This window comes from Corvus brachyrhynchos, unplaced genomic scaffold (assembly GCF_000691975.1).
Source record: "Corvus brachyrhynchos isolate BGI_N302 unplaced genomic scaffold, ASM69197v1 scaffold17, whole genome shotgun sequence".
Taxonomy (NCBI): domain Eukaryota; kingdom Metazoa; phylum Chordata; class Aves; order Passeriformes; family Corvidae; genus Corvus; species Corvus brachyrhynchos.
The window spans coordinates 5,909,890-5,923,002 of record NW_008240046.1 but is presented as its reverse complement, the minus strand read 5'-3'; the positions used below and the strand labels follow the sequence as shown (position 1 = coordinate 5,923,002).

The following is a 13,113-nucleotide window of genomic DNA, read 5'->3' as shown; positions in this document are numbered from 1 at the left end:
CCCCCGCCACGTCTCGGTCCCGGAGCCCGGCACCGCTGTCCTCCCGCGCCACCATCCACGCACCCGACCACGCGGGCGAGCTGCCCTGCTGAATCTGCTCTGGACTTACCGATGGATCCGCGCACATCCCCGGGGAATGGCCGCGCTCCGGCCCCGCCCCGCCGGTGCTGCCCGGCTCCTTGGCCGCCTCCGCCCCACCGCCCCTCACCTGCCCTCACCGGCCTTTGGCCGCTCGTTCCTTTCGCCTCTTTCCCGCTCTGATCCTTCTCCCCCGAGGCGTGACTGAGGCGGGCCCCGCCGGGCCGAGCTGCGGCCGGGGACCCTTCCAAAAGCGGCTCCCCCGCACGCCCCACGGCTCTGGGCGAGGGAGCTTTGCTCGCTGCAGTAGAGTCCATGACGCTTAGTTAGTTATTGTTTAAGGTTAGTTTTTTCTTTACCTTAAGGCCTCAGCAGATGGAGGTTGTGGTAGGAGTATGACTGTCACAGAACCTGACGCCCTTGACAGCTCGTCAGGGAAACAGATGTTCTTACTCTTTTACAGTCATTTACAGAACTGAAGGCAGCTTGGCCCATCTAAACATCAAGTTTTCTAGACACTGGGCTAATCAAGACTAGCAAACACTTCCTCTTGTTTTCTAGGAAGTAAGCCTCTGGCTATTGAGAAACTGCCCAAATAGTCTTAAACAAATCACTGCCATCAGGATCTCTTGGTCCCTATTGAAATAGCCCGCGGTTACCAGTACTTGTCCAGTGTCAACAATGAATTCCTAACAGAGAGCTGGGAGGGCTGTGCTGTGCAGCAGTACCTGGTTGTGCTCTCCTTCCCATTTATGTGCATGGTGTTGTTTTCCTCTGTTGTCCTGCATTCTAGCATGCCCTGCACCCCATACCACACACTGAAAACATTTTGGTTATGTTCAGTGAACACCTGCTGATGGTCTGTTGTGGTGACCGGTGATCATACATTACAAGGGACAGAGAGTTCTCAGCAAGCCCCTACTACCACGGATGCTTGTTCTGTTGTGTTAATCCATCCCAGTTTGGATTCCCCGGTTGGCTGTCAGCCTCTACCCCTCATCACTCTCCCAGAGCTTCCCCATTGGCCCCCGTTGCCTCGTCCTGCCTTTTCCCCGCCCCCGGATAAAACTGAGTTTTGGGATCACGTTCGTATTTGCTTCCGCAACCTTTGACAGTGTAGCGGCAATAAATGCTCCTGCTGGAACGCACGCAAATGCCCTTCTCGACTCTTTGCTACCGACTATAATACTGAACCCACCCGTGCGGCTGTGGGTGCACGCGGGACCCCACAGAGCTGGGCAGGGACAGTATTAGTCTGTTCTTTGGAGTGCCCATGTGGCTAGTAGAAATTTCAAAACATACTGGCATGTCAGATGGAATAAAAATTCTACATGAAGGAAGTCTGCAACTACTGCCTTGAAATTATGTAGGTTTTTCTTCTTGGCAGGAAAAGATGTGGAGTTCTGTTTCCTTGCAGGATCTACCACCTTTGCTGGCTCAGGTGCTATAGGAAAGAGGAGTCAACTCTGGGAAGGGCAGAGCAAGCTGCTGCAAGACACAAGGTGGTAGTAGGCTTTGCCAAAACCCAGTTACTTTAAAGTGATTTAAGGTTAACATTGATTTATTGGAACATTCAACTTGGGAGGGATGTTTGACGAAGAGAACATCACAGAGCTTATAACCAACCACAGCTATTATAATCACATTGCAGCTGTAAATAATTCATATCCACGTGCTTACATTTTCCATTCATATTTTTTTGTGCATGACAGTCCATTCTGTAAGCCTACAACTACGAAAGGCATTATTTTGTTTCCCTTGTTTACGCAGCAATAACAATTGCCTCAATTAGGCCTGTACATCAGTGCACACAAAAATATCTGACCAACCCATGAATGAGCCACCCTGGCTGCCAGAAAGAGCACAGCTGCCTTAGTGCAGCACTCTGTGCAGTTTAATTAGATGTGTTGAAGCAGAGCATATGAGCTGCTTGGAGAGGTCAGGCTGATCAGGTGAGTGGGAGACATTGCTGGCTCCTGACTTGGCCATTACATACAGGTTTTCACTTTTATACTTCTGTAAAACTGTCCAGTAGTGTGAATGGTCTTGATCCCAAGCACGCAAAGCAACCATACAGCATGTCTGAAGTGTAATTAAACCGTCTTCTCCCAGGTATCCTATGGAAGAGTAACTACAAAGAGCAGAATCACCAGAGATGATGCTTGATTGAGAAATCTCACTGATTGCTTTTCTGCATGGAGGTAATAACACTGAATGTCCTCCACACAGATATATCCCTTTTATTTTCACAGAGACATCTGCAAGTGTCTTTTATACATTTCCTGAACTGCCACATGAAAAAAGAAAACTTTGAAGTTCAAGTCATCCAGGGTACTGGCAATTAATAAAAGAATGTGATCCTCACCTGTCAGTCCTACCTCTTCCTCCTGTGAACAGTAAGTGCCCATGCATTAACTGTAAAAATTCAGTCAGAAACAATGGCTTCAGACCAGCTTTGGAGTCACACAGAAGAGCTAAGTGAACTAAATTCCATTCCGATCTTAGGTAAACCACTGAGTGCCCTCTCTGCTGGAAACCACCATTAATGAAAAGAAGAATAATGACAATTCTGTTACCTCTTGGTGATGATATGAAGACAAATATGGTTTTAAATAAGAGGCTTCTCAAAACTATGGTCATTGATGAGATGTGAATACCCTAAAAGTATTGCTTTGTAAGTATTAAAATAATAGTAATTTTGATATTATTTTTTCAGTAGCTGTATTTCTGACAAGAACTTGGACTTTTCTTTCCCATCTTTGTGAATACCTTTCATAACGAAATCCAATAACTATTGTTGTGATCCAACCCTGTGAGTGACCGTGTGTGCTCTGCACCCCTCCGTACTTTCTTGAAGTTTCAGGAATTTCCCTGTGACTTATATGGACTTAAGTCCGACGACCCAAGAGCTGTTGATGACTCCAAAACAGTCACAGAGCTCTTTGTGTAGTTCAAACCCTCTATCTGTTCATGGCTGCAATAACTCTGCAAGTACCAGCATGAACAACTCAGCCAGCTGTGCTCATACTGGCACTGTTTGGGACACATGAAAGAAACTCATGTGAACTGCCAACTAAACGTTGGCAGACTGAAAACTTTCCCATGAAGACCTGAAAGGAAGAGGGACATTTGCCACAACATGCTAATCAAACATTTCCCAGAGCACCTCAAGTCAATGGAATGTGAAAACCTGGGTCTGATTCTTCTCTGGGAGAATCTCTTCCCCAGGGGAGAATCATACCCAGTGATGATTCCAGTGCCAAATCCACATAAATAGAAGTGCCAGTGGGGATTTGGGGTTGTAGACATAGATGGTTATCATTACTGCAGTATGGATGCTCCCAGATCAGCTTAGTACATTCATATGAGGTCAGTGGATGTATTAGAGAGATCCAGTGTGTATTCAACGTGTAAATAGTGACATATTATGGTATCCACTCTAGTTCAAATATATTTGAAGATGTGGTGGCATATTAATAATAACTTATAGCCAGAAAGGGAATTGGTTGTTACCCAGTAATTTCATCATGCTTTACTTTCTTCGCTCTGCAGTAAACGCAAATCATTTAACTGGAGCAGAGATTTCACAAAACCCCCCTTGAATTTTAAATGACATTGAATTACTGTTTACCACATCATTGGCTGGTAAATGTGTGTTTAGAGTCCTAAGAAATGTTGCCAGTGCAAATTAAGGCAGTCTGTTGTGCTTATCACTAAGGTAATTTCTTACTGCAAGATCCTCAGATATATTTCCTGGCAGGACCCCTGGAGGACAGATACACAGTGAACAAAACAGATGTTTATCTGCTCTAGTCTGTGTGTGCCCATAGCCTTTATTTACCATACACTGTCTAGATCTGTACTGGTTTATTGATTTCCTTGTGAGGAGATTGTTTTTATCACTGGAGTGAGCATTTTATAAATAGTTATGAATTTTCCTTCACTGCTCCCTGTGAGACAAGACGGTATTACTACTTTCAGGTTACAAATAAAAAATGGAAACAAGGGAGAATAAACACCACAACATGAAAGTGTTTGTTAGTGAATCTGAGCTTACATGCTCAGTTTGAAAGACTGAGCATTTGTTTTAATATTTTTATAGTGCAAGATATATTCTATGTAAATTATGTACATTTTGCAAATCTTGAGAGAGGTAGAGAGTATGTAAATATGATCATGGGAACTTTCCTGAAAGGCACTTCCAGGGTCATTAAAACCTTGTTATTGCAAGCATGCTGTACAATCTGGTTCTTAAGCTGACTGAACTTTATCTAAAACTAGTTAGGTATTTTGCTCATACTACTGTACTAAAAAACTGCCCCAGAGTATGGTTGCTGTGAGGGTTAAGAATTATCTTCTAGCTTCTAAACTCAATTTCATACCCCTTTGCTCTTATACTAGCGGTGACCACTGCTTCCATTAAAAAATTCTTTCTGTTCCTGGTGTTTATAAATCCACCTTTGTTTTGCTAAAGTAAACCAGATAAGAATGAATCATATCAAACTGACTGAAGGCTAACTAAATTTTGAATAAAAGTGTCCAGCCAAAGGTGTAATGCAGTTCAACAATCCATTCAGACCTTAGTTAATGTTGGATAAATTGCTGTGACATAGCTTGTGTAGACAAGTTTTAAGGGAATAATTGACTAATACTCACTCGTAATCCTCATGCTTTGCCTGTGATTTATACCATCATGTTTAGGCAACTGCAGAGCAGAAGGAATCAGGAAGCTGGCATTAGATGCCAGTTCTGGAGAGCAGTTACTAGCAGTCAGTAGCAGTTACTATTATTGGCATAAGACTTACTGATTGTTACTCACTGTGGTTTGGTATTGTGTGTATTAAGAACTGATTTTGTTCTAGAGATTTTCATTCTGCAGAAAGTAATTATCAGCTGGAATTTAACAAGGAATTTGAAAGTCTTTCACTTCTAAGAGGCTCTGAATTAACAAGACAAGCAGAAAATAATTTTAAATTAGATACTGTCAACTTACTGCAGCTCGTAATGCAGCAGGAATTTACCTCTTTTCATGGCATTTTTACTTTATCCAATAGAGAAGCTGAGTTGGTAATCTATGGGGAGACTCCAGCTTCTAACAATCCATGTTCACGCCCCATGAACTAACATGGGCCCATTTAAAGACACAAATCTAACCCTAAAAAAAGGAACACCATCTAATGCTGCTACTTGTGGACTGATGGAAAGGTGTGTATGATTGGAAAGTAGTTCTAGCTAAGTGGAATTGTACATAGGCAGATGGATGCACTTGGAAACTTGCTTTATTCCTTCTTTTTCTGTTTACTCTGATGTTGCAATTTCCCATGGCTAATCTTCAACCTTATCTACAGATGTAAACTTGTCATTAGCTGGTTTACACTGTTACAGTTTCATTGTGTGTCAAAACACTTTTGATATGCACTTATGATATGTACTTTTTGATATGCACTTATGATATGTACTTATGTGCCTTCCTTTTCCTGGTATATAGAAGCAAGTTGAGTTGTTGAAATTATCTGGTCCAGGAATAACCTTAATTCTACACTTTCTTTTTATCAAACCACTTTATCAGCTAACAAAAGTACCTGAGTCAGTGATATCAAATGAAATATTTAGTAACTGTTGCTTTTTTCTCTATCTTTGCTTGTATAAAGTTATTGTCTGGGTTATAATATTTTTCAAGGGTTTTTTTCCTATTAAATTTTTCTACAATTTTTCTAACACAATTTCTGCTGGACAGTGACTCCAACCTGCCAAGCAAATTTTGTAAATATTCTAATTTAGGTACCTATGCCACAATTACTATATCCATTTCTTGAACAAATAAAAATAATCCAGCAGATGGGTATGAAGATACCACTTGGACTTTTTGATTCTCTCAGGTATTTTCCACAAAGGAAAATCCAAGGCTGGTTTCCCATTAAAAAGTTAATTTAAGGTTAGGAAACCAAGTATCAGATTAGAAGTGTCCACAAGACACCACAATGAAAAAATATGTTGGGGAAGATGAAACAGGAAAGCCTTATAAATATGATTGCCTGACAAAAGATTTTGGGAATATGAAAACTACAGGCAACATCGAAATGAAAGCCACTTTTGAAATACCAAGTCTTAGTTACTGAACAACTAGAAAACAATGGTATGGCTGACTGAAGGTAATCCCCTCTTGATGGAACAATACCCTCTGCTTGCAAGCAGGTCCAAGGGTCAGAGCAGACCCTACTAGCTCAGCAGAAGGGGTCCAAAGAGTAGTTTTTAGAAGTTAAGATGTAACACTCTATGGTAATATAAGAACTCTTATAGGCTGTATGTAAATGCTATAGGATTTGTATCTTGTATTAGATTGGTTAGTGACAATTAGAATATTCAGTACAGAAGATGATTTATTGTATTGTAACCAGGACTTCAGACACTTACTTCCTTACTACTTCTTCCACTCCTGCTCTTACTTCCACTCTTGCTCTTACACTCTCTCTCTCTCTCTCTCACCCGTTTACTCTCTTGCTCTCTTGGGCCTGCTCAGAGCTGAGTCTACCAGCTCTGAGCAGTGCCCCTATACCCAAGCCTTTTACAATAAACCCCATGTGTCCCAAGACCTGCCTATAGAGATCTCTTCGTCTCCATCCGTCCCGCCTGTAACCTACAAAAATCTATTTTTATGGTTCATGTATATTGAAACATTTTTGAAGGTGAAACTTTGTCCCAGCAGACATTATATCTGATCACCTTCTAGAGCCAGTGTAAACCAAGATAAAGTATAAACAAAGATAAACCAAGACTGAGACAAAGCACAAGTACAGCTTTAGCTAACTTGGAAGAAATGTTACCACGTGGGTGTTTCTGATTCACTCAGCCCAGTGCATCACAGATCCAAGATAAATTAATGAAAAGCCATACCCATGGTAAAGACAAGAGAGATTTATACTTCCACAGGTATTGTAGGTCACGTTCAAACTCAGAAGAAAGCCTAGGGTTTAAATGTAACCTGCACTGTGCAAAAATATTAAACCAACTGCTCTTTGCTAGAACTTTATGTCAGATATTCCATTGTAAATAACATACGGAAAAAGCACGTCCCATTTTCAAGTGAACAATTTACATGTTCTCCTCATTTTGCTCCTATAAGTAGAACTATTTAAGGAAAACTAGGAAAATTAACATAATTGTACATTTTCTATTTTAAGTCACTGAGTATTTCTCCGGAAATATTCTCCAAAGTGTGAAATGAAAATTTCTTACCACATTCTTTATTGTGTCAACTGGAAGAACAAGGAGGTCAGGTATTCACAAGGCAAACAAATTTTCTAGAGAGCTCTTCTCTAGAATTTGCTCCAGAGTAACTCTAAAAAAAAAAAAAAAAAAAAAAAAATCACAAATGTCAGCTACTTCGTTGAAAATTAAAAATACCTCTTCTGATGTAATAACATCAAACCACTGAAAACTTGGTGTGAGCAAAATACTAATCAAAATACTATTGTCACCCACATCATGAGATTCATTATTTTATTCATTATTCCTGTAGCAATTTTTACCAATCATTACTACAATAGCAAACCCTATTTGTATGTACCATTTTCCTGTGTACAAAACTCTTGCAATTGTGCATGAACTAGAGGGCTTCCAGACTTCTTCAGTTGGCTGGTAATGTTTTTAGGAAAATTAGAACATATTTCTTTTGTACCGAGAGAGATTATACATAGACAAGCTGAGATGTTTGTATTGGCATAGTGTCTTATTCATCAGCAACTAAGCTATGAGAAAATTTCCAATGCAAAACAGTGCCTCTCTTCTTTTTGTGTCCTTGCTAATTTGAGACACTCTCAAACTTAAAAAAAAAAAAGGGAATTACAGTAATATGATTCAAAGCAAATTTGTCCCAGGAGTCATGGAGGTCATGGGTCATGGTGGTTACACAAGTGCAGCAAGAGTTAGCAAGGTTTGAAAAGCTGGTAAATATGCAGAAGCTGTCCAGGACTCTAACAACTGCTTCTGAAAATCTTGTTTTCAAATTAATATTTGAACAGTCAGTTAGCTTTGTGAGAAGTTGTCACTTTCATATTATTTGTTTTGATTTGTTTTGAAGAAGTCTATTCAATTGTTATTTCCCATGAAAAAGATAAGCAGAGGTAGGAAATAGCAGTGAAAATCTGCTCCATAGTGTAATATTTGGAGACTACAAAGAAGTCCAGACAATCTGGCTAATGCAATGTGCTGCCAAGCTGGACACAGTCTGAGAAAGACTTAAAAATCACAAGGCCATTTGCCCTGGGAGGAAGTTGGCTGTATTTACCCTGGAAGGGATTTAGTAAAAAAGCACTGCTGTGCCTTACTCTGGATGTATCTGTATAAACAAACTGCTTTTTCTTAGTCTGTCAAAATTACCTTCTCTTTATGTGTCCTTGGTTGAAACCACCTCTGTCAGCAGAAACAGAGTATTGCCAGTGTAACTTTCACCAACTGCTGTTTTCATTTCATTTCAAAATATGGTGGGATAAAAATAAAATCTATAGTAGCTGTAATAGTAGCTCTCAATTCAGAGTTATATAAGAAATACAGTCCATGAAGTCCCTGTGTAGATGGGATGTATGTAGTGGGCTGTTTATTATTTTAGGAATACTTTCTCCCCACTGCTATTATGACACATTGGTACAACTTGCTATGCAGCATATTCCAGCATCTACTAATTGTTGTTTACTACTAGGGTTAAGAGTCACCATAATCTACCTACTGGGCATTTTCTTTTCTGTTTTATGATGTCCAAAGATTTTTGAAAAGCACCAACATACTCTTACCATTCATTATTAATACTGAAATCTTAAGGTTAGATTTGGAGAAGCAAGGGAATATTTGGCTTAAAGTTTTACTACATCTGCCCTAAAAGGGATGACCAATTTTCTGTTGTTGTCATTTTGAATTCCAGACATTACAATCATTAGACCGGAACATTGTGAGTAAAATTCCAGTCCTGATGTGTACCTGGTGTTCAGTTCACCTAGAATTTTTAAGCATGAAGAAAGGGACATAGAAGGATAGAAATGCTGACAATAGATTTTTCCTTATAAGATGGTATCAATAGAGCAGATAAAAATGAACTTTCTGCATGTTCCCTGAGCATGGGATAAGAAAAAAGGGTCTGAATTGTAGAAAGGAGAGTTAGGACAATATTCATAGATACTCTTGTAGGATGGCAGATGAAGACTCCTCCAATCAAAGAAGCTTATGCAAAGCGGGACAGGAGAGGAAAGGCCGGCTAAGTCTCTGAGTGCCCAGCTGTTTACAAAAGATGGTGACCAGTGGTACTCATGAGCAGAGTCCCAGCTACTGACTCCAGTTTATCTTTTGAGCTGTTGTTTTAGTGGGTACAGGGCTCAAGTTCCTTGGGGTATGTAGTATGTCACTCTTCTGGTCTAAGCTATTCCTCTGCCTCTATCCTGCAGAATACTGGGTGTGACACCAGCTCCTGGCTCTTCTGCTACCTCAGCCAGGCAGGTGTTGAGGTGTTCATAGTACAGATATTTTACAAGGCTATGATATTAACTGATTTCAGGCAATATGTACAATATTTTTTCCATCTGGTACTTCCAAGTATTCTTGGAGTGTTTCCAACAGTAGCAGTTCCTCTCTGAAGATCTTACAGTGTAGCAGAGCTCTTTTGAATGATCTCTTCGGTATGTTTTTGTCCGTGGAAGGCAGTACAGAGTTCAGGATATAAACTGTGTGACTCTAAGGTGGTGTTGAACCACAGGAATGTCCCTCAGAGCTATTGCTAGTTCTTTCCATGCAGTCTGTGGGAAGGACAGAACTGCTACAGAAACCAACAAGATGATTTTGAAATATCAATGAGAAGTGAATTCAAAAACATTTAAGAAAGTTCTTCTTGTTACACCTCTTACAGGAAAAAGGAGACAAGATAGAGACAAGTGTAAAGCGGTGGACATAGACTGTATCCACTGTACATGACACACTGTACTCCTCATGTCTCAAAGAGTGAATACATGAGTATTATATTTACAGAACAGGGATGGGGGAAAGAACCAAAACTTCTCATATTTTTGTATATTCAAAATTTACAAGTAAAATTATTTGAGAAATTTGAGATTTGGCATTTGGGAGGAATTATGATTATAGATTATGAAGAGCAAATAGGTAATAAAGTATGTTATGCACATCAGTGTCATGTTCATTCAGTCTCACTTCTGAACTTCACTGGCTCATCAGAGTGTAAAAATTGAGATACATTATTTTCAATCTCCTTCAGCTGCAGCATATCACTATGACCATAATTATACGTAAGCTTCTACAAAAACTTTCAAGATTCCTGGTTCAATAATTAAAGTGGTTCACTGATTGATATTCATGTGTCAACCAATTCATCTAAGTATGGGCTGCCATTTTGTCTTCCCCCTCAGTCCTAACTGCAAATATCAATTCTGTCAGAAGTGGTGCTGTTTGTGGTGGAAATCTAACCCATGAAAAAAAAAAAAGTGCAAAAATAAAATTACTTTTCATCCACATCAGCTGCAGTTTCATCCTGCAGCCCCAGGCACCCTGATACTGGCATGAGGGTCAGGGAGAGGAAGCAGAGCTGGCAACAGGGACTAGGGGGACCTCCCTTTTCCACGGCAACCCACATTTAGCTCAGCATAATCTAAACTGCAGTCTCAATGTTTCCACTGCATTATAAAAATGCATTTACTGTCCCCTTTGTGTTGGTAAAATACACAGTTACCTATTTATTTCTATTGACATACCTGTTTGATAGTTCCTTGTGGGACACTTATACTGGTGCTTGGATATTCTCCCCAACTGGATATACTTAGAGCAATGTAAAACACTATGCTAGTGTATTATATACACATTATATATAACAGTTATTATATATTACCATGAATAATTACTACTATGTTGTTATGATAAAATGTATGCTAATATCATATTAATGACCTCTGGTTATTAAGTTATTTCCCAATGTTTTAATTATTGCCATTCTTCCAAAAACAAGGGCAACAAATGGATTGATCTTAAAATGGGTTTAATTACTGTAGTTTAGCTTGTGGGTTATGTTTATAAGCAAGTAAACCCCTCTACAAGTCATCAGCAATGTGGATAAAATAATATGAAGTTCACTCTACACTTTTCTCTCATAAAATTGCTTATTTCCTTGCTGCTCTGGAATCTCTTGCCTATGTACTTACTTATGTACTTACAGTCCTCCCTGATTTTGTGGTTATTTGAGAGCTTAACTTCAAAGGGTGGGGTGGGTTGTTACTGCTGTGGTACAGAAGCATGAAAAGCAGGTATTTTTAAAGGTTAAGACTTGATGGCAGATCCAAATAATGCAGGTCCAAACAAAGTCCAAACTGCCAAAGGCCAGCTTTTTATCCCCTACTTCACTGCAGTTGAACATGGGCTCCGAAACATGGATTTAGTTAACCCACCTGTGGTTTCCTTGAGCAGTCTGACTTTGCTCCTCATAGACCAATAGCCTTAATCAAAAATATTACTTTTAAAATACATATATGTGAAAAATGAAAAGTGAAATTCTTTACTCTTCGGACCTGCAAAAAATTAGCTGCTTTGAAAATGTTCACTGGGATAGTGTCACATGGGATGGCAGTTTCCCATCCTCTTCTCTCTGTTCTTGTCTTCATGCCTTACATCTTTGCTCTCTTTCATTTTTCACTTTTTTGATCCCTTTCAACTGAGTGGGACACTCACTACCTTTCTCTTTACTTCGTAAATTACTCCATTCCGAGTCTGGATCACCTTCGTGTTTTCTCCTGTTGTCTCTGGGTCTATTTTGTTTGGAGCAGACGCTCCCCCTTGTGCTCTGTTTTGTAGTGTGCAACATAGTACAGTCAAAGTGGATAGGTTTCCAATTAGCTAACAAAGAAAATTCTAGGGGAATAAATGAAATTATTATTGAAAATTATTTTTTAAATTCGAAATTTAAACTACTTCTCATTTTAACAGCAGCTTTGAGTAATTTCTCCATAATAAAATTGAATAAATTTCCAAGAAACCTTTCTTAAAAGTCTAATCTACTAGCAAACCCTGAGGAAAATGGGCAGAATTTGAAAGCTTTCAGTCAGCAGAACATGAAGTCGGTTCTTCTCCATGTGTTTCTTCTCCAAAACTCCCATGCACCACATCATTCCTACAAGGCCACATGCCTGTCTGTGAGGAAGCTGTGCTGCAGGCTGACTTAAGCAGCCTGGGTTTTTTACAGAGACCTTCTAACCACCAGTACGGACTTGTAGCTGCTGTGGTATTCTTACGGCCCACTGTTATACCTACATATGCATGACTGACTGTAAATTAGCCCAGTGATTTCAGTGAAATAAAGTCTGCCTACAGGTTAAGAGTCTCTGTGCAGTTTTGTGTCTTGCTGGGACTTGAATTCTTACAGGTTTTCTCATAAAAGCAATCAGGGCAATTTTGCTTCTTTGCATTCACATTCACATTCAATCAGTTCAACACATGGAAAGATCTCTGCTAATGCCAAAAACTTGTTCCATAAACCTCCTCCACTGTCTGGCTAGGATTGACTTCAGACTTTGACAATGCATTAAAAAGACGAGCTTTTCACGGTAAACACTGTACAAGCAGCACGGACTTCTGCAGTTAGTGTTCCTTCTAACTTCCTCAATTTGATTTAATGTCATAGAAGATGTGGTGCATGTTGTAAGCCTTGAGCTTCCTCTTCTGACACCAGTTGCAAATTTAACCTGTTAAGAGTCAAAAAGCAAAGCTGCAAGACAGGCGGAATGCAAAAATAGCTCAAGCGTTATTGCATATAAAAGCTTGTCAAATCTGGGGCGTTCTGGCTTCACTGACCGTCTGACCGAAAGTCACACAGAGCACCCACCGGCCCCTAAGCGCACCCGGCACTCGCGGCGCCGGGGCTGGGACTCGGGGCTGGGACTCGAACCCGTGACATTGGGCAGAGGAGGGCGGGTGTTTGCCTGTGCGCATGCGCACCGCTGCCGGAGCGGTCACGTGGCGGGCCGGGCCGGAGATGGCGCGGCTGCTGGAGAA

General features: G+C 40.3%; 2 protein-coding genes across 2 annotated transcripts in view; one reads left to right on the top strand and one right to left on the bottom strand.

Moving 5' to 3' along the window:
• ATP10D (ATPase phospholipid transporting 10D (putative)) overlaps positions 1-124 on the bottom strand; it is a 43,054-nt gene extending 42,930 nt beyond the window's left edge. The window contains 1 exon segment of the mRNA XM_017744342.1: positions 110-124. The gene's annotated coding sequence lies outside the window, so the exon portion shown is untranslated.
• A 2,392-nt stretch (positions 125-2,516) lies between these two features.
• Positions 2,517-13,113, top strand: part of COMMD8 (COMM domain containing 8) — a 16,431-nt gene continuing 5,834 nt past the window's right edge. Inside the window, exons 1-2 of the mRNA XM_008641514.2 lie at positions 2,517-2,583; positions 12,812-13,074. Of these exons, the coding sequence (XP_008639736.1) occupies positions 2,517-2,583; positions 12,812-13,074 (330 nt within the window). The remainder of the gene's footprint in view (positions 2,584-12,811; positions 13,075-13,113) is intronic.